At 42.8% G+C, this 27,800-nt stretch overlaps 2 protein-coding genes and 1 long non-coding RNA gene across 3 annotated transcripts in view; 1 reads left to right on the top strand and 2 right to left on the bottom strand.

Moving 5' to 3' along the window:
- Positions 1-4,041: 4,041 nt before the first annotated feature.
- Positions 4,042-6,897, bottom strand: CUNH17orf50 (chromosome unknown C17orf50 homolog). Its single transcript, XM_057429175.1, has 2 exons — positions 6,383-6,897; positions 4,042-4,294 (listed from the first exon to the last, which is right to left on the bottom strand). The coding sequence occupies exons 1-2, from the start codon at positions 6,532-6,534 to the stop codon at positions 4,042-4,044; spliced, it is 405 nt and encodes a 134-aa protein (XP_057285158.1). The 5' UTR covers positions 6,535-6,897.
- Positions 6,898-7,619: 722 nt separating this feature from the next.
- On the bottom strand, positions 7,620-13,148 carry LOC130609774 (uncharacterized). The gene is made up of 3 exons (XR_008974866.1): positions 12,296-13,148; positions 11,592-11,665; positions 7,620-8,043 (listed from the first exon to the last, which is right to left on the bottom strand). It is a non-coding gene; the product is annotated as an uncharacterized LOC130609774 (long non-coding RNA).
- Positions 11,810-27,800, top strand: part of LOC130609773 (vesicle-associated membrane protein 2-like) — a 42,085-nt gene continuing 26,094 nt past the window's right edge. Inside the window, exon 1 of the mRNA XM_057429077.1 lies at positions 11,810-12,083. Coding sequence (XP_057285060.1) covers positions 12,082-12,083 — 2 coding nt within the window. The 5' untranslated portion in view covers positions 11,810-12,081. The remainder of the gene's footprint in view (positions 12,084-27,800) is intronic.

Consider the following 27,800-nt stretch of genomic DNA (forward strand, 5'->3'; position numbering starts at 1 on the left):
GTTTTTAGTTATTTTTGGTAATAATATAGTAGCACTTGAAGTGTGCCATGTCCGCCTTTTAATTTATTTTTACTTTTAAAGCAGATGGGAAGAAGGGTACAAAGAAACTACTCTGCACGTGACAACTTTGGGAAAAGTAATTTCATCCATCCTCAGCTAATTCACAGCACATAAATTTGCATATGTGTCCATTCTTGGATGTGTGATGTTTTCTGTCGGACAGCATACTAGAGTGTCTGCTATGTTGTCTTGTTGAGGGTGACATACCCTTCTCCCTGGAACTTGGCACATTCATCTTTGTTGTGTAAGGCTGGTGTGCAAGGTCTGGGACAGGAGGGAGTGTGACAGCTTCTTACATCCGAGGCTAAGGCAAGTCAGCAACGTGTTCCACTCAACTTCATGTGAGACTGGAAACAAGTCGTTAAGCCTGTGCCTTTGATTCCCATCTGCAAAGCTAGCAAGTAGCATTGGCCTCCAGCCACAGAAACACCTTCTGTCAGTTACCACCAGGATGTTGCACAGAGTAAAGATGCTTTGTACATCAGTCCATTAATTAATTCTTTATTTGCCTCCCATATCCAGCCATACTGTTAAAATGGGCAGTTTATTTGGGCTGAGTGGGATCATATTTTTTTTTCTTCCTCTGAGCCATTATTTTAGACCATTATTTGCAGAATTCAGAAGGCATCAGGTGGTCAGATTATAATGTGAGAGGGTTTTTTAAGGATTTTGTTTCTAATAGTGAGTAGAAACATAACATGATTTTAAGTATGGAAGCTGTGGAAAGGATGTAGTTTTACACTGCTGTAGAAGAGAAATGTAAGCTAGGACTTTGGTACAAAACTCTGTCACTTCAGATGGTCTTGTGTCACATTTATTATTCTTTTCCAAGTTTGCATCTAATGTGGTCTGAATGTTTCCATGGGAAAAGTGACTTCTCTTAAATCAGCTCTGCTTCTCCAGCCTTCATTACATCTGACAGAGAAGAAGGCACCTAGACTACTTTAAAAACAAACTGGGAATATGCAGTGTGTATATTGTATAAGTCTGTTCTGGTTTTCTTCTGACTGCATGATTACTGGATGGGTTTCCTTGCTATACCTTGTATCATCTGATTTGTGGCGAATGCTGACAACTGCTGTTCTTGCACTCCTGTGTGACCTGTCCTTGGTTTCCAAGGAGAGCACTCCCACGATTTGCCCCTCAGCAGTGGAGTTGATTCCCTTCCCTTTGATGCTTTTATCAGTTTTAATGACAGTGGTGTGTTGTTTGTTAAGTCATTCACATTCTAGCAAATGCCTTTGTCAGAGCCTATTCATATATATAATACAGCAGAGTCCGTTATTACTCTTTTAATTTCCTAGAGCTATTGAAATCAGATAATTAAATAGCACAGGCTCTTAGTAATTAATATGTCAGGTGGTGATCATAGCTTTATTCTTTAGGAATGATTCCAAGCCTAAACCTTTTAAGTATGTAATCAGTAATTCTATTTTTACTCTTTCACAATATATTGGGTTAATATAATTCTGTGTCTGAGCTGGCTTCTAAAATGCAATCCTGTGCTTACATAATGCGTTCCAGGTTTTGGCAAGTTTTCTTAAAATAATTCAAAAAGTAACTTGTCTGGCAGAATACTGCCAAGTGAAGAGGGAGTAGATCCGACCCGATGGAAAGTGACTCTTAGTAGGTGCTGCTGTATGTGACGGCGGTGCTGCGCTGCTGTTGGACCTCACAGTTTGCATGTGGCTCTGGCTTGCTTGATGGACAGCCTGCCTCCTTCTGGCTTGGTTCACAAGGTAACAGTCAGACTAAGTTCAAGGCAGTTTTATTGCCTGACCACAGTACCACTGGCTACTGATGGCTTTAATGAGCCGGGTGTGCAAGCTGCTAGTATTTCTGTGCCTTTCCAACTTGACCCAGGTGAGGAACTTGCCATCTTGTCCTCTAGCAAACCACAAAGGAAAGTTCTACATCAAATGCTGGTAGAACTTTACATGTTATGTCAGCTCTGGAACACCCCACTGAAAGCCAGCTCAACTCTGTAACCTATTTTAGCAGGTTTCCTGTATTGGACTGTCAGATGTAAAATAATACTGCTGTGATGAGCTAGTCCTTCATCCTTACAGTCTGGCACCTTGAGATTTCTCAGGTGAAGTTTCTCCAGGGATTGTTTGATGAAGGATGGGATGGGTATGTATTTTTTAAGTAATGGCATGGCTTACTCTTTGGAAACCTGTGAAGGATCACGGTTTAAGAACAGCAGTCAGAGAAATGTAAAAGGTTAATTCTGATTTCCAAGGCATCGTTTGGCTTTTATGAAGCAAATGGGAGGAAGCGACAGTCAAGCTCCATGGAAACATGGTTTCTGAGGGATTACAGCCCTTGTAGCGCAAGGATGTTTGTTAGATCTGATATATGGCTTTAGAAGTCTGTGTTTGGGCAGGAAGCCTGGGCACTTGCTGGGAGTGTCCAGAACCACTGAAGTTTGAGTAGAATCGAGGAACTTGTTAGTGGTTTGTTCCTATTTGCGAATTCTGCCCAAGGTTTTTTCCTGCGTATCTTACCTAATGGGCATTCTCTGGATGCGCGTTTGTGATCTGACTACTTGCTCCACAGGGACAAAGCAGCTGTACCTCCTTGCCTAAGGTGCATCAAGCATTTGATTGACGTGCCACAAAGGGTGCTGAGCAGTATCACTCAGGATACTTTGCAGTGTGAGAATGTTATACGCATGGCTCTGAATTCCTCCTGTTGAAACTGTTCCGTAGGAGGTATGGGAGGAAGCCAAGACAAGAATGGATGACGTAGCTCAGTTAGAGTACTCTCTAGGGACAGAAAAAAAAGCCTGTATTCCAGTCCCTTTACCAAACATTAACTGGAACAAAAATGGAACATCTTCAAAGGGGAGCAGGAAGGACAGAGGGAGTCCTTTCCCTTATGGACCAGTGGCTTGGGAACACAGGAAAACAAGTGATGAAACCGGTCTAAACTTTTCAGTCTGTATTCTGCCTGGCTAAATAAAAGAACCCTTAATGGCTATGTGAGACAAAGTTTGTGTTGCCTATTCCCTAACATTACCAAAGAATTCATCCTGCATACAGAATTGTACCAGCTGACAAGGGAGGAAGAGATACGTGCTGCTGGGTTTGGGGTAATCTGCTCCAGAGGCTACTTCTGCCCTTAATCTGTCTTTATGAGCTCCATAAGGTAAGTTGTCTTGTGTATGCCTGGACCTTAATGCCACCCACTGTATATTGGCTAGTCACAGTGCTGCTCTCCTGAACCTTGCTGAGCAAGTCCTTCTGGGCTCTGTAGAGGTAATGGAGACAGAGGTGTGGGTTCCACTGGTATGCTTAAACTGTGAATACTGTTGCATTTGGAGCTGTACTGCACAGATCTTCAACCCAAAAAAGGTTTAAACACTTCGTGAGTTGTGATTGTTCCTGTTCCTTTTAAGGAGAAACACTGAATTGTAAGTTAGGATTTGAAGTCTGTAAAAGTTCAGAAACTGTGGAAGGGAATTTGGAAGTGTTCTGCAATTCTTGTGGCCAGGATAACCTTTAGAAGCCCCCTCCCCCATCAAACTGCATACCCAGGCTAGTAAATTTAAAAATAAAGAAGAAGTTTAATATTCCAGACCACAAACAACACTGAAACATAGCTAGGCACTACAAAAAAGTGTAATCACCCTGGGGTTCTGCTTTTAAATTCACTTTCTCTTTTGCAGCTCAATGGATAATCTTGCTTCCTTGGGAGGAAAAAGAAAACTCTTTGAAAGTGTTTCTGAAATGATTCCCTCTTCTTAGTAGCTGAGAAACTTCTAGCTCCTACTTACATATCTTTGTTTGCAGAGTTTATGCTAGTTAAATTGGTGAATGTGCATCTGTTGCAGCAGGTATGAAGTACAGTATGGTTGTAACTGCTGCATATTAGAGTGCACGGGACAATGATCCAGTCACCCTGAATGGACCCAAGCTTCAGCATTTTGGATGTAGTCAGGTACCCAGGGCATCCACAGCAAATCTTTATAATCACCTTCTACGTACTTGACTTTCTGCAGACAGCGCCTCCTGTGTCATAGTGATCAAGCAGGCTGTGGGCAATGAAGCTCCGTTCTGAGTGCAGAGTTTCGCACTTTGGGCAGACGAGGATTTCACATTTTGGACACATTTTCCCAGAGTGAGGCTGCCTTAAAGTACATATTTCTTCCCTCGCTGCCTTCAGCTTTTTGGAACCTTTCCTGTGTAAGCATCTTCTCTTGTCTTCAAGAAGCTGACTTCTTCCCTGAGGGCTAGAACAGTCAGAAACGAAGGCAACAAGTTTAACCTACACAGATTCCTGGATGAATGAGATCAGCAGAAGCAATTAGTGTGTGATTTATGAACCCTTCCTGAGGCTTTCCCTGTGACACGCTAGGAGCAGGTGCAGCGTGTGGTCACCTGCAGAAAGCAGGAATGGACAGAAAATGGAGAGTGCGGCTCTGGTGCTGAGGTGGCAGCAACAAACCATTAGTTTCAGAACATAGAATTATTAAAAGGATTGCCACCATTTAAACAAAACCATAAGAAAATGGTAAGGCAACTAGCTTGGTAGGTGCTTTCTATTCAGTTCTTTAATACGTTGATGGTGGTGAAACAAGCCTTGTGTGTTTGCATGCAGACAGATTTCATACAGCTTTATGTATCTAAGTTATAGGCTCTGACGTAGTAGAGCTCATTTACGTTATCATAAATGTTCTTTTTCCTCTTTCATGCACTAATAATTGTGCTGGCTAGTAGATAACCCCTATATTATGCTATCCTTGAACAGAGATGGAAAGACAGCAAGGGAAGCACTCTTGATTGAATTATATGCCATTATATTTTCTATAAAACAGTACCTCCCTCAAAATCAAGCCAATAACCTACATAATCCCTTACAGAAGCTCACAAATCAGTGCCGAACTGCAGAGATTGTATGATTTCACCGCTGTGAAGTTCTGTGGACCCTGATGCCTGGAATGTTTTAAAAAACCCCTGCCATGCAGTTGGTCTGTGGAAATACACCCAGTAAAGCCTGAAGGCTGACTCTCCATTAATGTGAGAGTACCATGGGAGGAGGATGCTACATCACTGTTTTAATATGTTTTTATTTTTGGATCAAACTGGGAAAAATCCATATTCATCACCTTCTAATAAGGATCAAGTCCCAGAGAGCATGACTTGACTGCTTCAGCTGCATTTGTCTGCCTCCCGAATGCACGCTTCAGTGTAATTTTGCACAATGGAGAAAATTCACAGGTGTAATTTACTGACTCCTTGGATGCTTGACTGTTTCCAGTCTAGTTCCTCAGCAGCAAGATAAACCCCAAAGCAAAGCCTTGGTATTAGTTGTTCTCCAGTTGGATCAGTCTGAGAGAAGAACGTTGCTTTCAGGATCATTTTTGGCTAGTCTATATTAATCTTGTATCAAGCTTGTAACCAGCTGCTGTGGCTTTCAAGCTTAATGTAGTTAGCTGAGTAATTGTTGAGACTTGCATGCACTTCCTGCTAAGACAGTAATTTCATGATAATTATCAAAGGCAGACTCTTTGGAGATGTGTACAGAAAACGGCTCTTTTAATGGATGAGAAAAGACTCCTTTTGGAAGCTAGTCCTGATCTTAGCATGACGTATATGGTACGTTTACCTCATGTGCAGGAAGAATAATATCAAGTACAAAGACCCAAGAAAAGAATTTCAAATCCCATCAGACTGATGATAACTCAAACCTAATATGTGCACAAAGCAGTAAACTCAAACTCATTTTTGCCTCTTTGCTAACGTTGGTTAAAGAAGGAATGGTTTTGTATTACTTGGCTTTTTCTATCTATAAAGCAGTAAGCATAAAGGCACTATTTTAGGAACATAAGCAGTAATTACGGTCTGATTCAAGGAACTTAGAAGCACTAACTTTGAAGAGTGATTTTGGCTGCTGCCCATACGTTGCCACTGTATCTTACAGGCTGGAGGTAGGGATATTGGCACAACGAAAACTGCAGCAATGTGACCTCTAGAAGCAGTGTCTTGGGTTGTCACAACTGGCAGTGCTTGTGTGTATGTGGAGGAATAGAGATGCTGCCCCTCCGGTTCTCTTGCTGGGTGGGAGGAAGTATAGGGAAATGGTTGTCAGATGAACATGCAGACCACATGTTCAGAGACCTTCATTTCATACTTCTGGCAGTGACTTGCTTTTTTAGGTCAAGTTGTTTAATTAGCCTATAGCTGTTTTCCTTCTTTGTGAAACAATCAACAGAGTAGAAGTAAGAGAGATGTCTGTGGCTCTTTGAAAGGTGCTCTGGAAATACTTAAAAATGTTTTGGTTAAGAATGTATACAAAATATAATCTCAGATGTACTTACAGTTTCTTCTTAGGAGACCCAGAGAAGAGGCTCAGTCCAGAAAATCTCCTCCTGAATAGTCGCTCTCGCTTTTTTCGGCTGTGCTTCCCATCTCCTGTGCTTTCTTCTGTGAGTTCCTTCTTTCCTTTGTGCCAGCTCATTTTATCTGTCATGGCAACAGCACCTGCTTAGATGAAAGCAGAAATCTGAGTAGCTTTTCGAAAGTCCCTCCCGTACTGCATTAGACCTCGTGAAGTCTGGTCCTGTTACTCCACAGACCTGTAAGTGTCCTGGTTACACAGAAGAGATCAGCTGCTTTCCATGAGGTGGAGCAAATACCTGCTTGGAAAAATCCAGCAGACCCAAGGTGACTCGGTATTCTTACTCAACCACTATTCCACGTAATTATGGAAAGTACGTTTGGACATTAAATATAATAAATATTTCCCTCTACGAGCTCTCTTTCATGATTAGGCTCGTTCCTGAAAACCAAGAGATGAGGCAGCTCGTTTGATAAAAGCAAAGAGCCAGGAGCTAAAGAAACAGTTTTGTGCGGAGAACAGAAGCAGTGAAACAGATGTGAGATGGAACAAACACTGCAAAGCAAAAACCAGAACCCTGAAAAGATGAAGAACCAACTGGGGATTTTAGTTAAGGCTTGGAAATTGTTTCCTTTTTCTTTTGATAGACCAGTTATTAGTCTGCATTTCCGTGTTGCATTGCTTTGTCTCCAAGAATTATCCCTTTGGCCTCTCTGATTGAATTAGTCTCTCTGCTCTGCTTTTAATACTTGGTAATTGCATTAACTTTTGGTTGCTTGACTTGGAGGGCTGCATTCAGCCCCTCCTATTGCCTGGAAGCACTTGTCTCTTCCTACCTCTTCAAAATGTCTTCCACAAATCATCTAATACCAGTCATGCAAACTCTGTAGGTTTAAAACCAGAACTGAAAGCATTTTGAACTATGCACTTTTCTGATTTTACTCTTCATCTCCTCCCCCTGTCATCCCCCATCCATCCCTTGTCCTCCCCCCTCCCCTCCCACACTCAACCTTCCCTGTCTTAAGGACAGCAATTCTTAACCAGCTCTTACAGTATGATACACACAGGCAGAAGGGACTCACTGTGCAAAGTCTTTGCAGGATTCACACCCTGAAGCAGGGTGTGTTTAACTGTATTGTAATACAGTTGTGTTGTAATCATTTACCAAAACTATACTTTTACACACGTTAAGAAGAGACTGTAACTATCTTGAAGGAACATCCTACTCATGCTTGGTAGTGAGACATCCAGCTTTTTAACAGAACCCACGTAAATTGAACCTGTTTCTTCCACAGAAATGGCAGAGTAGACTGTAAAAGAAGATGCAAACAGCTAACTGACCTGTAAGAGGAAACTGTCACTAAAGAATTACCATGCTATTAAGGAATGAATCAAAGTTGCCAGTGAAAGAAAATTGTACACTTCACGATTATAGACTTCAGTTTTTAATCTGTGACAAAATAATCTGCAAGTTTGAGACCTGTTTCAGGCATGCAGCGGTGCTGAGGTGAAGCTTTGCAGAACAGACCAATCCATGGCTAATAAAGTCAGCAACTGGGGAGGCAGGAATCTTTCTTACCTCTGAGAAGCGAGCTTCAAAGGCTTCTCACTGCAGGATCTTTCAGTACTAATTCCACTCATCTAAAAGATCAAGAGAGGAAAGCGTAACATTGAAAGTACAGGTGTAAGTATGTGGGAATTGGTGACAAAGAATCAAAGATAAATGGAAAGGGTCTTTTCTAAAGCCTTTTAGTTAGTAATTATTTAGAAATTGTAATTTGGATATATATTGTAGAGTATTTAATTTTTAACTATGAAGTTGGCTGGCTATGTTGAGTCTCCAGTGTAATTAACTCTAATGATGTAGGAGGAATCCCTTCTATACTTCGTTTAACATGCGTTACCAGGTCAGGAGATTTGAATACCCAGTATTTAAATATCGTGTTTCTTTGCCATGCTTTTCTTCTTTCCTTAAATCCTGTCAAACTTGACTACCATTACTTTCAATATACCAATTGATTGTCCTCACCTTTCACACTTAGCAACAGAATAGTGTTTTTCTGATCTGTGAGCCAAACCAGTAATGGTGTTACTGTTGATAGCCCTGAGATTTACCTCATTAGCTGGTCAGTCCATAAGCCTATAATGACTCTTTAAAATGGGAATCCTACTTGTAGATCTGGGAGAAAATACATTTCCTTCAGATGAAGATCACGTAGCAGCAGGGGACAGCACTTTTAGGAGCCTCAGTGTTGTATGTTTAGCTCGTCTCTAGTTAATTATAAGCAAGGTCTAGTACCTGCAGGACTTCAGATGTCAAACCTGATTTGCACTGATGCTTGCTGTTGACTGCTTTCATTCGTAGGCTACCTGAGCAGTCCACTGGTGTCTCTGTAACTGCCTTCATGTTTACAGACAGCATTTCAGGACAAAGTATTATGGATGGATGGGGCAAAAAAACCAAACAAAACCCCACAACAGTTGATGGATGAGATAGTTTTTCCTACCCAGGTCTGGCAGGTTAAAGATGAAGGAAGCTATTTTCCAGAAACAGAGTGTTTCTACAGCCATCCCCCCATCTGCAGCAGCCCTGACCCAGCTGATATCCCCTGGGGTAAAAGAACCCAACAGAGCAAGAGGTAAAAACTTTGTGACAGGGACTGCCATGCAAACACACAGGGCGAGAGATGCCAGACAGGAAAGGAGGTCTGGAGAAATGAAATGACACCACTAGCAACTTGGGAAGTACTTCTCAAGGTATTTCCAGGATGCAGCTTTCCTGATCCAGTCCTGTGTCTTAATTCAATACAATTTAAACTGTTTGAACAAATTCTGATTTTTATTTTTTTTTTTTTTTTTGCCACCACAAGGTGTCTCTGCATCTCTTCCTACACCGAAGGCTTTGGTAGCCTTTAATGGCAAGTTGATGTAGGGCTAAAGGAAAATATGCCCCAGCTTAGATATGGACTTTCTTCAGGATCATGAGCCTTCTTGGATTGGAATGGTGATGCCTTCATTAGCTGGTAGGAAATTATTCTTTAGCAAGAAAGGCCATAGTCCAATGATGTTATTTCATTTGGTTTTGAGAGCTCTCCTGCGTTTGATCGAAGTAAGCTGTGCTCATGTGACAGGGTGCATTGATCTAGCCTAAGCTCATTCTGCACTATGTTCACAATGTTTGAAGCATCATCCTTACAATGGCACAATTTTGCTAAAGCAGTATCTGTCTGCCATTTTACCTTTATGCTTATGTGGGTACTTTCTGTTGTCCTTCCGTCAGAACAGAGCTGGCACGAAGTCAGCATAAACACTGCATCTCATGCTCTAGATAGTGTGTATATTAAAACTGTTTCATGTTGGGTTTGGGGTTTTCCAGTTTTGGATCTTTTTTGAGTCTTACAAACTTTGGTCTAGCATCACGGTTACTTCTTCCACCCTCCATACAGTAGGGACAGGAAGTCAGACCACAGAAGGGGCTGGAAGGTCTAAGAAAGCAGATCCTTCTGTCCAAGGAGCTCTTGACCACGCATGACTCTTCACCTCCTCAGTATTTTGGGTTTGAGAACTAAGATAACATACCTGGTGGCATGTGGTCCCAATGTTAGGCGTAACCCTGTGAGTGGGTTTTGGTGTGGCTGTATGCTAAAGGAGTATCAAACATATCTTTGTCTAGGATGTCTGAAAAGTAAACTGTCCTCACAAGAAAAGAGTTATGGAGGAATTCTAGATGACAAGTGCTAAGTGGTCTCTAGATGGATAAATCTCAAAGCTTCTCTGGAATATTATTGTCATCAGGGCATGACAATTGGTTTAAAATCCAGCTTTTTTGTAGAGAAAATCCAGCCTGAAGTGGTTTTTACTTCCATCAGGTAAAGTTTCCCAGGGCCAGGCTGTTACAAGTGCAGTGTGTGAGCAAGCCCTTAGTGATGTGGTCAAATGTAGAAAACTAAGGCTCAAGGTGGTATTTATTTATTCATGCAAGTAATTAGGTTCAGTAGAAAAGACAGATTCACCCTCTGGTGGCAGTAGGTATGACGGGTCTTCAATGCAGCAAGCAAGCTCCCAGGCACCAGAGGGAGAAGAAAGAGATGTTCCTGTGATTAAGTTACTCTGAGGTGTTTGTTCCACTGTTCCCAAGGGGCTGGTTCCCTTCAGAGCTGGCAGCCCAGAGGCTTGCATCTGAATCCAGCTGGGATAGCATCTGAGCCTGGATTTGGGCAATAACTGAGTGTCCTAATGCCTGGGCTCTATACCACTGCTGTGGGTGTTTTCACAGTCCCAGTTCCTTTCTTTCTCCATGAAAATTTTCAGCTTGTTGATACTAAGTTTAGAAATCAGGACTGATGTGTTGCTCACTCCTAGTACCTGTATCTTTTCCTGTCGCTTTGAGGAACATCTCTTTTCTTTGGCTTCCAGATGCAGAAAAGACAGATTCAATCTCATGACACCAAGGTACTTCATCCCCAACAGGCACACCAAGATCTGAGGTCTAGACACTTACAAAAACTCCTCCTGTTCTGGGTAAGCCTTCCACTTGCTTGGGCAGACACCTGGTCTCAAAAGCTTGTGCTACCTGTCACTGAAATTGATGGAAAGTTAGTGAAGGCAGTGACTGGTGGAGTGTCTTTTTACATGAAAAATGGAACAAGTTATCTCAAGTAATAACATTATTCCTTAAACTGTTATCTGAATGGTGGGCCGCACAAATGTTTTCATGCCGTGTTTATTATTGATTTCTCTTTATTCCCAGATCCAGGCCATGTATGACATTACTCAGTATGAGAATATTTCTAGTTTGTTCATGATTCTGCAACAACTTCTTCCAGATGAAACAGAAGAAATGTTCCGCTTAAGAAGAAGTTTTGATCTGTACAGGAACACAGGGGGTGGACAAAGAGAGTGCTAATGTTAATGAAAGGGATTCAGGGGTGATATTGGATGACTGGACCTAGGTTGGTTGGACAGAACTTGGAGCAACCTGATTTAGTGGAAGGTGTCCCTGCCCCTGGCAGGGTGCTGGAACTGGATGAGCTTTAAGGTCCCTTCCAACCCAAACCAGTCTAGTATTCTATGAATCATGCAAGAAGCAATGGCTGATCTAGTAGCTTGTCTGCCTCTGGATTTGCTCTACACTGTGGGAAGGAATTACAATCCAGACAATTTCCTTTTTGTCATTCTCAGGTCCTCACCTGTGACAGCACAGATTAAACTGCAACAACACCTCCTGTGATTTTATTCCTCTTTTTTCCTTTCTCTTCCCTTTCTTCTTTCTACAGAGGAGAGGGAGACTGAAGGTGGTTACAGACACACACAAAGGTTTTCACCTCCACAGCCACCCTCAAGCCTCCCGGCTGGAACGATCCCGGCTCCTGTAACCACACCCAGCGAGACAGGGGCAGGAGCGGGATGCAGGAGGCTCGGTCTGCCTGAGTCGCTCTAGGACCTTCTCCTGCCTGGCGTGAGGCTGGGGAGGGGGTACCCCGTGCCCTGCCTCTACTTCCTACCCTGTGATGTGAGGCACAGGCATGCTCAGTAGCCGGTGCCTACCCCTCCTAGCTCAGCAACAGTGCCTACAACACTAGGAGACTGCTGGTAGCAGGAGCGGAGCCGGAAAGCCATCTTTGCTAGAGAGGGAAGCAGCAGTCCCTGCGCCGCTAGGCAGCCGCGCCACTGCCCATCATGTGAGTACCGGGAAGGGGGGGGGGCCCTGCCCCACGGCCCGGCCCCAGGCGGGACGCTCACGGCGGCTGTGGGGACAGGAGCGAGCATTGATGTGCAGCCTCGGGCGTTACCCTGTTGCTGCCGCAGCCGAGGGGGGGGATTAACTTTTGGGATCCGGCGTCGGTTTGGTGCTCGTGGGACGTGCGGCGGGGTGGGGTGACGGGATGGAAACAGGAATACCGGTGTCTGAGGCTGCCGTTCCTTGTGGATGGCATCCGTGCAGCTGCAGACTCCGAGCAAGGAGGTCCAGGGCGTGGGGCTTGGCTTCAGCCGGCCGGAGTCTGTGGCGAGCAGCATCCAAGTGTAATCCATCTGCTCCCGCTGGTAGCCTGGGGCTTGGTCCACTGTTCCTCCAGCTGCCAGGCAGCGGTGGGGGGGATTACTGACACATTTCTAACTCGGATTAATACTCAAAAGGAAATGCTGGGCCAGGATCCTCAACAGGTTTGAGTCAGGATTGTTCCATAGCCTGAGTCACTCCGTGCTGCTGATCCGCAGCTGTTTATTTTCACAGTTTAATGCGATGTTCTCTCTCAAATACTAGCTGTCTGATCCATTCAGCCTCACCATCTCCAGTGCCAATGGCTTCCTGTCAGCAGCGCTTCATAATAGTCTGCTCCTTCTTGTTTGCATCTCTTCAAATATCTCTTCCAAGTCTTTACATTCAGCATGAATGACAGCATTAACATTCTCTGCTAGGCAGTGATGAAACCCCCAAAGACATTGTGAAACCAGAAGTGTGTGGAGGTAAGTAGGAGCTGGTCGTCTCCCTGTTCATTCACAAAAGAATTCAGGTCACTAAATGCATCACTTTACTAGTGTCTCAATTGGCTGCTCGTTTCCAGTGACTCCTAAGGGACAGTCAGGAATATGTCTAAACCAGTCACTCCTCTGTGGTGTGTGGGACCAAATACCTGCTGGTATCGGATGGTCTTCGAAGGACTGCAGCTTAGCTAATTCAGACAAGATGAGGAGTGGAAACAGTCCTGGCAATCTACAATTAAATGACTTTAAAAATATTTCCAGTAACCGTTTGTCTTCATGAGGAGAGCCCGCAATCACATATTCTGAAATGTTGTCTTTGTTCTTGAATGCTACTTCCTATGTGATATCTTGGGCAAAAAGCTTTTGTCCATGTTTGCTAAAATGTTTCCCAAGGAAGGAACTCTTTGGAAGTGAAAAAAAAATTGTTATCTAGAAGAAGATTTCTCATTTAAATACTGAACTCCATCTAGCAAAAGCCAGTTCATTGTAAGCTTCTGTTGCCTAGTTCTGTTGTTATCAAGAGCCAGATGATGACATCAAATACTTTTATTTGTATGTGAGCTGTTCTTCAGTGATTAATAGTAGAGTTTGCTGCTGCAGTATTACACAAGCTAAGCTGTTCAGACACAAAATAGTACCTCAGATAATGTTTAACTTAACCTGTGTATATTTCAGTCTTGGTGTACATAGGTGTTCATGAGAGCATTTGTAAATAAAGCAGAAAGGGTGATGCTAGTGTAAGTCATTCATGCTTCTTCTGTAGGGAACTTGCATCAGACTTCTGAGAAAAATTACAAGCAAAAGGGAAGGCATTTTATGTCTGTTTTGGCAATATAGACTTTCAGTCTGATAATGGAAACAAAGCCAAGACAAATAAGCAGCTTGTCATTGGCAGTGTCAGTTGGCTTCAGTCTCACTGCCAGATACTGTAATGAAAACTTCTTTTTTAACATCTGCATGAATATCATGTCCCAGTACCTTCTGAGTTACTGATGAGCACCAGAGATAAATGTGTATTAGCTACTGACTTTTAGCAGCAGCTACAGTTGTAGTTCACTGGAATATAAAAGCTATTTGCTAGTGAGCACCAAAGACACTGTAGAGGTTACTTCTGCTACAGAGTATTGCAAGCATGGACTCATGCATGTATGCAGGCATGCACATGAGACACGATGCTGCGTCTTCAGCTGGTGTGAACTAGTGTCAATAAAGAACTCCTTCACTGGGTCAAATGGCAGCTCCGTATGTCCTGGTGTGTTATCCCCTAAAGAAGCTTGCAGGGAATGCTCAGGGAAGAGAGTACAAGGAAACAGTGGGTATGCAGTGGCATTGCCAGAATACTTTTCCAGTTTCCAGGGATTTAAGGTTCAGGGAGTGTCTAAACCTGAGGAGAGTTCTTTGTATTTCATGGCTCCCAGTGCTGTTCTTCCAGGAAGGTGTCCAGTTGTTCCATTTGCAGTGTCCTGTGGCAAGGAGCTTCATAGCTGGACCATGGAGGCTGTGAAAGCTGCTTCTTGTTGGATTTGAGCTGTCAGATAGCAGGTTCTTTCTGATCGTACTCTTGTACTGGGAATCAGAGACCAGTGTTCTTTATTCACCACCTTCTCTGTGATTCATGATTGTGCATCAGACCTACACTGATTTACATCAGGTCGGAATCTGTCCCTGTGGTCTCTATTACAGCAAGTAGAATCCAGGGCAGATTAGATATGTTCATGTAACAGACATCTTTTACCTCGCTTCAAGCAGAGGAAAGGAAGCTGTGACAGAAGAAATATAAATGAAAGGAGGAGGGTATAAGAGGGTCCTAAAGCAAGAACAGCGAATGGTTGAGCTATGCCAGTGCAGCTGGGAAGATGGAGACAGTTGAGGCCAGGCTGGATGTGGTTCTGAGCAATGTGATCTAGTGGAAGATGTCCCTGCTCATTGCAGGGGGTTGGACTAGATGACCTTTAAAGGTCCCCTCGAACCCAAACTAATCTATGATTCTATGATTGTTCCAGCTGTAAGGGAGAGCCCACAAACTTACTTGGAGGAGATATCAGGAGCAGTGAAGGGAGATGAGAAAAAAAATGGTGCTCAAAGCTGAGGCACTTAAAGGCTTTGTTCCTCTCTGGAAAACAGACTAACAGCAGCAGGTGAGGTATATGGTTTTGTTTCTTTTACAATGGTCACATCTCAATAGGTAATTATATATAATAGAAGCTCATGGCATCATGTCATCTGTTGTTTACAGACAGGTCAGTGACCAGACAGCAGGGTGCCTTTGATTACATTAATTCGATACAAATGTGCTCTATTGCAGGGTACAACTTTTGTGAGACAAGCAGCAAAGCAAAGCACCTGGCTCTCCCTGGGGCAGTACTGCCTTGCTCTGTCTCATTCCTCGGGCAGCAGTTAGGCCTTCCTAAAAAAAACCCCAAGCCTCTGCCTGTTTTAGAGCGGCAAGGAGTACATCCTGGAGGGGCTGAATGGGATTGAAGTGGTTGCACCAGTTGTAATGAGGCTCTTCTGGCTGAATGTCTATTCAGTTCCTCTGAAAAGAGTGGCATAGCTGTGGCCTCCTGCTGTTAGCAGAACAGTACTTAGCCCTCCTTTTGCTGGCATAATTTTATGATACTCTGCAGAATCTCCCTACCCTGTCCTTCTCTTGTACTGAACAGCAGAGACAAACCGATTTAGTACAGTTCTCTACACAGTCCTGATCCACTGCTTTTAGGGAGTTTAGTGGCTTACAAAAGTCCACGTAGCCAGTGCATGTCCTATAAAAGTATAACCAGCATGAAATGGAGGAGTAAATGTTCTAAGTGATGCAGCTATTCCAGGATGGTAAAGGGTTTGTATACCCTTAGAAATATATTCCAAAGAGCTTTGGAAATCCATGGTGGCAGGAAGATTTGAGTCCACTGGAGCTCTTCAGGTTTTACATCTGGTGGCCAGCTGCATCATACTGGGATGATGCCACAAAGAAGGAATCTTCTTCATGTATTGCATTAGAAATAAATGCTTTCAGTTCACATTAAGTGTTATTCCTGATACACTCATCACTTGAAATAAGGGTGGCCCAAGCAGGTCATAAAGCTTTCGGATATTTGGTTGAGGAGTATTTGAAAGTGTAGAAACCAAACTGAATGGTGTCAGGAGGACCTCAGCTAAGAAAGTCTCAGAATGAGAGCTATTGGGAATTATATGTGCCAAGTACAGACAAGTGAATATGTGTCATGATAAACAGTCTTCAAAACAGGCGAATATGTAGTAGATGGAACCCAAATCTGTTTGGTTTGGTGGTCTCATTCCTTGTGACTTAGTGCTTATTTATTCTGCTATGTGTCAGCTGTAGCTTGTTCCTGTTAACTTCCAGGCATTTTGCATAGATGGTTCCAGCTGTGGAGTAACTTACAGGACACTTAAAGTGGCTGCAGTGGAAGCTGACTCGTCTGCCCAAAGGAGCATTTCCCCTTTTTAGATGGTATTTATGTAATTAATGCCTTCCTGAAAAATCAATAGTTAGTTGTAGAATACCAGCAAACCCGTGTTTGTGTGCATGCCTGTGGACAAGCATGTGTGAGAAAAGGAGAGCAATGTATTAAACCTGTTCTTCCCCTTCTTCCGCCACCATTTATAGGAGGCAGAACACATGGATTATTCTCTCTGGCAGCTTTAGCCAGATGTTTATGGTGCCTTTGGAAAGGACAGTACAGACTGTGCTAAATCAGTCAAATTGACTGAACTGCTCATTTTAAGCAATTATGACTTAGAGAATATCCTCTCACCTACAACATTCAGTGCTCTACTGTCGTTATTCGTAGCCATTGCCAGCAATTAACTAGACCGGTGTTTTTCAATGATGCAGTTCCTTTTTTCCCTCATGTCTGTACTTGAGCCCCCTAAACTCTGTTCCGTTATGGACTGAACAACCACCAAGTGATTGCAAGGTGGGTTGTTTTTTTCTAACTGCTCAGTTATGATCACCTTATGTTTTACTGTGTAAATAGTAACTCACAGAAATAGATCCGTCTGTACATTTGCAAGGGTTTTTTTTTTGTCAGTTGCAGTTACATTGTAGCTTCTGTACCGGGTGAAATAAGTTCCTGACCGAATGATCTGAATTACCTGACCACGTTCCTTAACCACTTCAGATGCAAAATTTAAAGAATATGCAGGAACAAAAATAAAAAAAAAATTAAAAAAAGCAGTATTTCAATTTCAGAGTAAATTAGAAAGAAATCTAATTTATTAGGTGTTAACTTACACCTGATGGACTCAGTGTCACAGGGTCCAAAGAGGACTCTATTCTAGAAAATAGAAATTCTCCCACGATGACATTATAGAAGAAAAAAATCCACATTGTTTCAGGAATTGTGTTTTTTTTTGTTGTTTTTTAAAGTACATTCTCATTTACCACAGTGCTCTCTAAATGTGAACCAGTAAATGTATTTGAATCAAGGGCTGTCACTGACTATTTATACATCAGGGCTATAGCTTGTGTTCTCTAAGTATCAGACTGTTGACGGTTTGGTTTGTGAGGAGTCAGTGCTGTGAACTTCACTGGAGTTTTTATTATGAAACATGTCGATACCATGCCGAATTGAGACAGCCTTTGCGAAAAGCTGGAAATGGAAAAACTGGGCAGTGGGAATATGCCAGAGGCTGTGATTTGTCCTGCTTCCCGATGCAGGAGTCTAAGAAGGAAAGGAAGTGTCCACAGAGCTCATAAAACTCCTTACATGGTCTAGAAGAGTTGGAGGGAGGAAATATACAATGGTAAGTGCTGCACTGAACTGTCGTTAGTGCCTCATACTGGATAAATGCTGATTTTCCGTTAAGCCGCTCACACCAGATCCAGAGGGGAATTTATACATTTAACTTTAAAAATTCTGACTGGATAATTAAAAAGCAAATCTCACTGTCCCATGCAGCAGACTGGAAGAGACAGGAGTTGCTGGTAGTAGACAAGGTTACCAAAGAGTGGTGTGCTAAGACTTGTCACCCACTGCTACAGAGCTGTGGCTTTTACAGCTCAGTTTGTAGCTACTGGAAATGGTGGGTTTAATCCCTGGTTTGTCTAGCAAGATGGTGGCTGCTGAGTTAGCACCAAGGACTGTATTGCTTCAGGGATGGCTGTGGAGGTGGATCCTTCATCTGTGGAGACATACAGGAAAGCTCTATGGGCACGCTTGGCAAAGAGTGCTCCTTATATCCATGCTGGTAGCAGGTACCTCTTGGTTTTGGACTTCAGAAGAAGGACAGATCCTTAGCCCAGCATCTTTGCTGCCTCTCCAGAGCTCCTTTCCCAGCCTAGATTTCATGCACCATTGGAGAAAAGGTGAGAAATGAGCTTTCCCAGTGAGCCTTGTGAACTGCAGTTCTTGTTGGAATCAGTTTCTGAACCTTCAAAGTGAGCAATGCGCCCAAAGTACTCAGCTCTACTGAAACACTCTTGCCTGTATAATTGACTGTGTGGATCTGTGAAGGAAAGCACTTGGGAACTGGCTCCATAGGCATCTCCTCTGCACCCACATAAAGGCAGGGGTGCTGGCTCTGGGATCTGGGGGAATATTGTAAGGCACTAGTTGCCCTTTTAGACACTGAGGGCCCGAGTCGGGCAATGTGCCAGCATTTCAGAAATATGCGGGTCCTGGTAAAGCTTCCCTAGAAACTATGAAAATCATTAATTATCCCTAAACCCACTTGTTATCTACTTCAGGAGGTTAATGGTTAGAAATTACATTCGTTCATTTGAATTCACATACAAAAATAGCTCCTCTTTATCATGCTAGTGAATCTGGCCCTACTCAGGGCCTTAATTACAGCGTGCTGCAGTAAGGCAAAGCGCACTGCTGCTTGAAAGCATAAACCTGATCTGCTGTTATCCACCAGCTGTTGGCACAGGCTGTTACATGGGATAGTGTCTTGTATGTTGTTTAGAGAGGAATTTTAAGACCGGATATTTCTTATTGCTCTCAGTGATCCTGAACAACAGTGGTTCTAAAAGATAAAAACCTCTAGCTCTTTCTCATACACACACACGCACTCTTTAGGCTGGTCTGTGGGAAAGGTTCCTGAAGTCCTGCTAGGTTTGCCAATAGCTCTGATAAAGAATGGTTCCTCCTTCTTTTGCCTTCATCACCAGTAGTATCCATTTCCAGTGTGTGCACAGGGAGAATAGCTGTACGCAACAGTTGTCACCATTGTTGGTGACAATTCAGATGGGGAAAGTGGAAAGGAAACAAAGAAACAAAAAGCTTTAATCAACGGCAGCAAAACCAAAGTTGTCATCTACCCTCAAAGGCATAGAGCACTTTGTGCCATCGCTGACTGGCATGGCACTTTGTGCTGCCAAACATCCTGGGTGGAATCAGATTTTACAAAGCAGTTACCACGAGATAATTGGGCTTGCCTGTTGGTAAAAATGCAAATATTCATAAACAGGCATGAGATTGAGCATCAAAAAGCGAAACTAACAGTATGACCTTGCACCCCTTGTATACGGCGAGAGTGGTGGATGCTGCAGGCCTGATTTGCTAGGACTGGTTCTGGCGAAGAGCCCCTATTTACAGGGGACAGTTGTGTACAAATATGGCTTGCTTAGTTTACCATCACGAGTGCACTGAGTGACAAAAACAGTCCTTCCAGAAGGCTTTGGGGATTGGTTTGCTTCCTACACTTCCAAAGCCGACTGAGATTTGATGATGACTTGTAGCCCATCAGTTTACCAGAGAATCTCAAGGCAAAACTCTCTGAGCTGGTGTCAGTGCTGTGGTTGAGAGCCTTTCTGCTGATTGGGATCTGGGGAGGGCTCAGCTTGAGAGCAGGCACTGCCAGGATGAATCAGCAGATATCTTCCTGGAAGCAGTTGACAGTCTGGGTATCCCAAGTGTTCAGCAGAGATCCCACCAGGCTATAAAAGTCTGCTTCTGAAATGTTTGACTACTTTCCTGCAAGGAGCTGTACAGTCATTCCCTGACAGCTGTGATGCTGTCTCCCACACACACATGAAGTTCACACCATGACATTTTTCAGCAACTTTGTTTACTAGATGATATAAACATAGAAATACTTCAAGTCACTTAACACTTTGATGCTTTTCTCTTTGCATTGAGCGTTTTAGGGAAGCTAGGAGAAGTGAATGGAAAGGCAGAATATGCCCCGTGTGACTTGGCATGTTGACACTGATCTGCACATTTTTCATGTCTCAACTGACTTGTATACATCAAGTAACTTAGTCTTTTGTATTTCGTCTTCATAACTGATCTGTGGCTACAGCAGCGATGTTAAGTAACAAACCTTGCATTAGCATGTTCATTGCCTTTGTTGTGACACTCAGTTTTATGCAGTTACCTCTAGGGGCAAATGAGCGAATTTGATGTTTAAAGTTCTGTGCAGAGACTGAAATGTTTTAGCAGTAGGACTATAGCTGACAGGTGCTTTTCTTGTTTAACCCCCACCTGGAAAAGCCAGTTCTGAACTAAGCAAGCTAGTATTTTTCTTGTTACTGACTTGCAGATAGCTGTTTGCTGAAGATCTCCTTCACCACCACAGGTTTAGAAATAAAGCCCGTTTTCTGTCCTGAGCCCCCTCTCCTAGCCTTTCCATGAGCAGTCTGCATGGTCAAACTTGTTATGCAGCAAGAAGGCATTTTGGCTTAGGCTAAAACAAAACAAATACAGAATCAAAGGCATTTGGATGGAGGAAAAAGCTTAAGAAATCGGTGTGTATGGATGAATTGAAAGGGAGCCTGCATCTTGGGGAGGGGAGCACTGTACCCAGGGAGAAGAGCAGAGTTTCTCTCTTGGAAATATCCTCATTCCTGTGCGCTGTCAGTGAATAAGAAGTACCAGGATTTCTGAGTAACTTGCTCTAATCTTGGAGGAATCTGTAGCAAGGAATTGGAGGAATTCCTGTAGAAAGTAAGAGCACTCCAGAAAGCTTCTGGGTGATTGAACTGAGCAGTTGCTAGTCCTGAAGTTTCTTAGAAAAGAAAGTCTTACCCAGCAAAGAGGGAAGGAGTCCAAGAGGTCAGATCTGTTTAGAAACTTGAATCCAAAATCCTCAGAGGCAGCATGGCTACTGGCTCTAGATCAGGCTCAGATCAAAGCTAAATTGTTCTGTTCAAAGCACTTCCACTCTGCAGTGCTGCAGTAGCATTGAATAACGTGAATGAATATATTAAAGAAGTAGGAGAAAATGTAGTTCAGAAGGTAACTCCCAGTGAATCAAGTGTTACATACTTGGAGTGAACCTGAAAAATCCCAAAATATTGTAAAACATTTAACAAAACATAACCAGTGACTCACCAGATATTGGTTTGGTTTAAAACTGCACCTTTTTCTTCCTTTAGTTTGGTGATGGCGCTTGTCTCTGGATTTGTTCTAGCGTTGCTTGTACCTGTCTGTAGGACTGGGTGTGGTTTACAGTGAAGGCAGCTCTTCCCCCAGCCTGGACCAGAGCAGTTGTGCTTCAGTGTTTGGATGTATACAACCATTTGTCCAACTCTCCTAGCTGATTTTTTTTCTCAAAGGCTTATGTTTATTCCTATAACCTTTGCTGAAACTGATGGTGCAGGTTGCTATGAGGAAAGGCTGAGAGTGCTGGGGCTGTTCAGCCTGGAGAAGAGAAGACTGGGGAGACCTTATTACAGCCTTTCAGTTATTAAAAGAGGCCTATAAGAAAGATGGGGAGAAACATTTTAGCAGAGTCTGTTGCGACAGGATGAGGGGTGATGGTTTTAAACTGAAAGGGGATATTCAGGCTGGATGTGAGGAAGAGATTTCTTACAATGAAGATGGTAAAATCCTGGCACAGGCTGCCCAGAGAGGTGGTGGGTGCACCATCCCTGGAGACATTCAGGTCTGGGCTGGATGTGGTTGTGGGTTCAGCCACATCTAGTTGAAGATGTCCCTGCAGGGAGTTGGAAAAGATGACCTTTAAAGGTCCCTTCCAACCTAAACTGTTCTATGATTCTATGATTATGCATGTAGGTAGCAAAGGAAGGTACTTGATAAAGATTTCTTCATATCTTAAAGAGATTGTCATCTAGGATTTAGGATAAAATTCTCCAAAATAAGAAACTCCTATTTGAAGGGTGGTGGTGAAGTATTGTGAGTAACAGATAGGGGATAGCAACTTCGTGAGTGTGTGGGGAAGAGGAGACAAGCGCAGGTGTTTATGCTTGCAGCCTGCTGCGCAGAGCCAGTGCTGTTTCCTGACAGCACAGTCACATCACGGGCTCCAGGGGGTTGTGTCTTCAGCGATGACTCATGCGCTGAATCCAGTTTCTGTTGTTCTTGCTGTGGTCCCTTGTTAACCTGCAGATAGTCTATCTCAAAGTCCACCTTCCCCTGCCACTTCCCAGTGGCAAATGTGACTTGGCTGCCTGTACTTGAGATTTCTCCCTTCCTGAGGTGGCTTGATGATAGATTGATGATAGATTCACCAACCAGCAAACATCAACTATAGCTCCAAGTGACAGACAGCTCGTAGCCTAACTTCCCATGGAAATAGCTTTTCTATCTGTACTGGATGACAGCGTGTTTTTTGGGACTCTAGTAGCAGCACCACTTCCAAAAGGCTATCAGTGGTGATAGGTGGCAGGATTGCAGCAATTTCCTTGTGTTTTCACATAAACAAAGGGAATCCCTCTGCTCTGAGCTACAATTTTCTTCAATTTGGTTAGAGTAGAATAATTTTCATCTGTTCTTCGCTCTCTCTTTGAGAGAATAAACTAGGCAAACTTGGCTTCATTCTTTCATAACAGAGAAGACTGGTTGTAGGCTGAGGTCAGAAGAAAATTAATTTAGAATATGTCAGGAGTTTGGGATGGAAGAGATTGCTTCATCTTGCTTTTTACAGAGAGGCTGAATGAAGAGGACGCAAGGATAGACTGGGATGCACAACCCACTGCAGCATTAGACATCACACCACCTCACTATTGCACAGAGAAGGAAATTAGTGCTGTGTCTGCCCTTCTGTCTTTAAAATGGAACAAAGAGAAGATACTGTAGTTGGCTCTCCTTTTCTTTAAGAAGAAAAGACAAAGACCCAAGGACTCGGTTGAGTTATCTTTAATTACTAGATCTCTGCCCAAGTAATGGTGGGTGTTTGCAACTGGGAATTCTTTACAGTTACTGCCATAACCAAACCAGGGTTTTTCTTGAGAAGCCTTTACTTTTCCAGAATGTAGTAAAAGAAGTAAAAAAAAAAAAAAAAAAAAGAAAGTAGAACTTTCTATATCCAAGTACAACACAGATTTTATATGGAACTTGCTTTAGGGCGTTTTCAGGTAAATGCTCAAGGTGCTTAACTCAGAGATCAAAAAAACAAGTAAGTTGACCTTACAAAGATTATGAGAGAAGATGTTAATACTCTGCGAGAAGTGTGAGGTTTCTAGGTGAGAACAGATTCAGCGCAGGAAAGAACACCTCTGCCTAGAAGCATGCAGATTTTGTTCAGATTGTCAGTGTTTTTAATGACAGCTGCTTTCTGCAAATGTGCATACAGAATGCCCAATTTACATGTTTCCATGATGCTGTGCAAGAGCTATTTTGCATATGATCATTACAACGCAAGGTGTATTCTATTTGACAACTTAGTGTTTTGCTTTGTCTTTAGAAATACGGTCCTGAGAGGCTGGTGGGTTTTGCCTATGTGTGCATTAAATGGGTTGTTTTGGGAAATTTGGTTTGTTTATTTTTCAGACTATCTGAAAAGGAGAAGTTGTCTGAGAAATTAAAGTGCTGGAATTCAGCCTCTCCTTTCTGGGGATTCATCTCCAGTCCACTGAGGTGGCTCTTGTCCCAGTTCAGTAAATCTGGCTTTGAAGAGTACGCGATTCTTTCCAGTAGCTCTTTGCTTTACGTAGGATGTGTTATTGGTGTTTATCTTCTCTATGCAGAGGTATCCTTCATAGCAAATTTAATGACAAAAAAGCAGTAACAACTATTTGAAGTTGTGTTTGTAGCATCAGAGTAGAGAGTACATTTCATACAGGAGTAGTGTGTGGCTATTGACTGTACAGGAACTAACCCCGGTCATAAAGCTCAGGTATGGACTGTGTAATACCATACTAGGTAGAAAAGGATGCATCTAGCATCTTTCTTGTTCCTTCTTATCCGCAGTCTGTAATACACGTGTAAATAAAGCAAACTGATTGTTGGAATATGAGAATAGTCCTCTATCAGCCATACACAATTGGCTGAAATCAAGAGAAATGTGTAAATGCCCCCTAGGCCCTGGGTGTCTTATATCTGGTACACCAGGCTAGAGCAACAACGTGGATCAGGCAAACATTCAGTGATTTTGAAAGTTCAAGTGATTGAACCAAGGATAATGGTTTTAATAGGCTAAACCCAATCAAAATAGCCCTCTGTGTTTTAATGACAGTGGTTTTGGCAACCTCAGCACTGCACAGATTTACACAATATAAACACTGAGAAATGAACCAAAGAAAAATTAAAATCCTGTTGAAAAACTAAGACAAATATAGCCACTGTATATATATTTTATGGAATTCTTTTTTCCCTTCAGAATTGGGAAGTGTTAATGGGAATTAAGTGTTAAGAGAACATCCTGGTTTTCACTGAGGTGGCATAAGCGAGTAAAAATTGCAGTTCTCTTATGTGCTTTTGATAATCCCATAGCTTTAATGATTGTCCCTTTGCTTATGTTCTCGACATTTTCTCACAGAATTGAGTTAGTGTGCGATTGCGCCTCCATCACAGTGCTCCGGATATTGATGTTTCAAAAGAAGTTAAGACTTCTGCCCTCTTCCTGAAAGTTTCTGCTCTCAGAGTACTAGGAAATAAACCACCCTGCAACAACCTTTATTCACTGGCTGGAAATGTGGCTTCAGGGTGGTGGCTTCTGCTATTTAATTGCTCTTTGTAACCCCTGCAAGTGTGCCTGGTCTTGGGTGATACATACAGTTGGAAGTACCAGTGAAGTGGTAAGCAAAGTAGAGGAGCAAGAGGTTGTAACAATATGGTGTTGGTAGAGGGAAAGGTGTTCTGCTCCAACATAGAGTGGGTTACTGGGGTAATATATAACTGTTTCTACCTTGCTCTTTCTTTTCTGCTTCTTTCCTCACCTTTGATCTATGACTAACTGAATATCTTTGTCTTTGCTCTCCTGTAACTACTCTGCTTCACAAAACCTTTTGAGGAGTGAATTTGCTTCAACAGTGTGTGCACAATGCCTGTCTTTTACATTTTTTTCATCAGAGGTCACATCTTGTTCCATCAAGAATAAACTTTTCTGGCTTGCTTCTAATTTGAAATTTGATTTCTTAAATGTTTAAAAATTTAAAGAAGAATTAAAAAAGCAGTCGTGCTGTGACGTGAAGGGAACAGAAGCTATGGACTGGAGAAAATATCTGTTCACTAGGAGAGATCTTTGAAGAGAGAAAAATAAATTCCCTATGGGAAGGATCAAAGCACATGGAGTTAATGGATTATGACAAAAAAGTACCTGGAGAAAATATTAGGTTCAAACATAAAAGAGCGAAATAGGGAAGAGTGAGGGTTTTTTTTTTTTGTTGTTGGAGATAAAGGATAGTTAGATGGCTAGCTAAGTACTTCAGATTACACGATGTAACTAAAGGGCTATTAGCAGGAATAGGCATTTCTTTCCTTGTGTCATCACTTATGTGGTGTCGAATTAGCCTTGGAGTTGCAGTCCTGAATTCCTCTTCTATTGCAGTGCTCTGTGCTGCTGACTAGAGCCTAAATCACTCTATAGTCCAACTGGACCCTCTCAGACTGATTGTAATAACTCTTAATAATAAATCAATAAATAGTCTTTCTTATTTAATAATAACTTAATAAAATAATAAATCTTAATAACTCATAGTAATTGTAATAACTCTTAAAGTCACTTTAATAGCCTGGTTAGGTTCTGCTAGGCTGAAAAATATATGGGGTTTATCAAAGAAGAGAAAAAAGGCAGAAACCTTTCTGGTGAGCAAGGAAATGGTCATGGGTGAAGAACTGTGGAAAACTTTTGTTCATGTTATTGTTCTGAAAGATCATCTGTACTGGTCCAGGTATCTATGTGCTTTCTTCATTGCTGCAGTGTTTGATGCCTTACAATCGTACCAGATAGAAACAGATAACTACAGCTAAGGCACAAAGACAGATCCTCAAAGATTTCACTCACAGTGGCATACACATCTCACTGTACGGGATGTGGGAATCAGATGTTTGAAATGCCTCTCAAGAAGCTGGGATCCGATGACTTTGTCCAAGGCTCCCCTGGGCTTGTGTGGCTGAGCAGAAGCTGCACCTCTCTTGTCCCATTTAGTCACCCATCCTTCCTCCAGTCCCACCGCAAAGCAGAATTGCCAGGGGACTTGTGCCAGTGCTTTCATGCACCAGGATGCTCACCTGTACTAATTACAAAGTAAGGGCTGGATCTACTGAGAGATGCTCATCCACCCAGAACTATTGGTAGGTGTTGCTGTTTGCCAGTCTGGTTTATTTCTCTGTGCGTTTGAGCAGTTCCATCTCCATAAAACTGCTTTCCTGTATTGAAAGTGATGTCTACAGTGAGTGAGATTGAATTTTTGTTACTTGCCCTTCTTAGCAACCCCCACTTGCCCTCTGCCTTGGGTCAGTTTCTTATTTGCCTTTTCACAGTTCTTAATAAAGAAGGCCCTCTTGTCCTCCTGTCTACAGAAGTTTAATTTGGAAAAGGCAGTAGATTTGTATAGTGACTGGAGACATGAAAAGGTGGCATATGTGGGACACCGCCTGTATTGATGATCTGATAGAGAGCTGATCAGTACTGACTGGAGTGCAATTAGAAGTGCAGTATTGTGCCTGTGACCGTATGCTATGACAGAGGTGGTGTTACCAGATGGGGTGAGGGAAGGATGAAGGCCCTGGTCAATCCTAGTCTCCCAGACCTCTCTCATCAGCACTGCCTGTGCTTTGTGAGTGCTCCTTTTTGCTGTATGATTTGTCTTTAACTTCCAAGAAGTGGCTGAACTGATGGAGGAACTGTGTTACTTCCAGTTCAAAGGCAACTTCAAATCAAATATATTTAACTTAATTAAAAATATAATTATGTTTCCTTTTGTTAAACAGCTTCACTTTAAACTAGAAAATCCCTTGCCTTCTTTTACAGCAGCTGCAAGAGCAGCAGTCTCTCTTGTCTGTCCCCAAAGACCAGAAAGAACTACATAAAGGAATATATTCCAGTGAGTGCATAGTCCAGAAGAAGCAGAGCAACATGAGTACAAAACACTGCTGTTGTCTATTCTCTTAGAATTGTGTCTGCCTTCTGAGACTTGGGTGGTGTGGTCAGAGCCTTTGCCAGTGAAGACTGAGGCAAAGAAGTCATTCAGAACCTCAGCCTTCTCCAAATTCCGGGTAGCCAGTTCTCCTGAGAGCTTCCTGAGGTGGCTTATGTTGTCCCTAGTCTGTTTTTTATTTGCTATGTACCTGTAGAATCCCTTCCTGTTATCCTTAACATCCCTAACCAAGTTTAATTCTAACTGGGCCTTAGCTTTCCTAACCTGGTCCCTAGCTTCCCGGACAACATCCCTGTACTCTTCCCAGGCCGCCTGTCCTGGCTTCCACTGATTATAAGCCTCTTTTTTCATTTGAATTTTCCTCAGGAGCTCCTTATCCATCCAAGGAGGTCTCCTGTTCCTCCTGCTGCACTTCCTTCTGGTTGGGATGCAACACTCCTGAGCTTGCAGCAGGTGATCCTTGAATATCGACCAACAGTCTTGGCCCCCCCTGCCCCTCTAGGGCTGTATCCCATGGAACCTTCCTAAGCAGGTTCCTGAAGAGTCCAAAGTCTGCTCTTTTGAAGTCCAGGGCAGTGAGCTTGCTGCACGCTCTTCTCACTGTCCTGAGGATCTTGAATTCAACCATCTCATGATCGCAAGGTTTCCCAAAGCTATGTGTAGC

Source organism: Pezoporus wallicus, unplaced genomic scaffold, assembly GCF_028554395.1.
Source record: "Pezoporus wallicus isolate ANWC-B61680 ecotype Strahan unplaced genomic scaffold, APGP_CSIRO_Pwel_v1 contig_593, whole genome shotgun sequence".
In the NCBI taxonomy this organism is placed as follows: Eukaryota; Metazoa; Chordata; class Aves; order Psittaciformes; family Psittacidae; genus Pezoporus; species Pezoporus wallicus.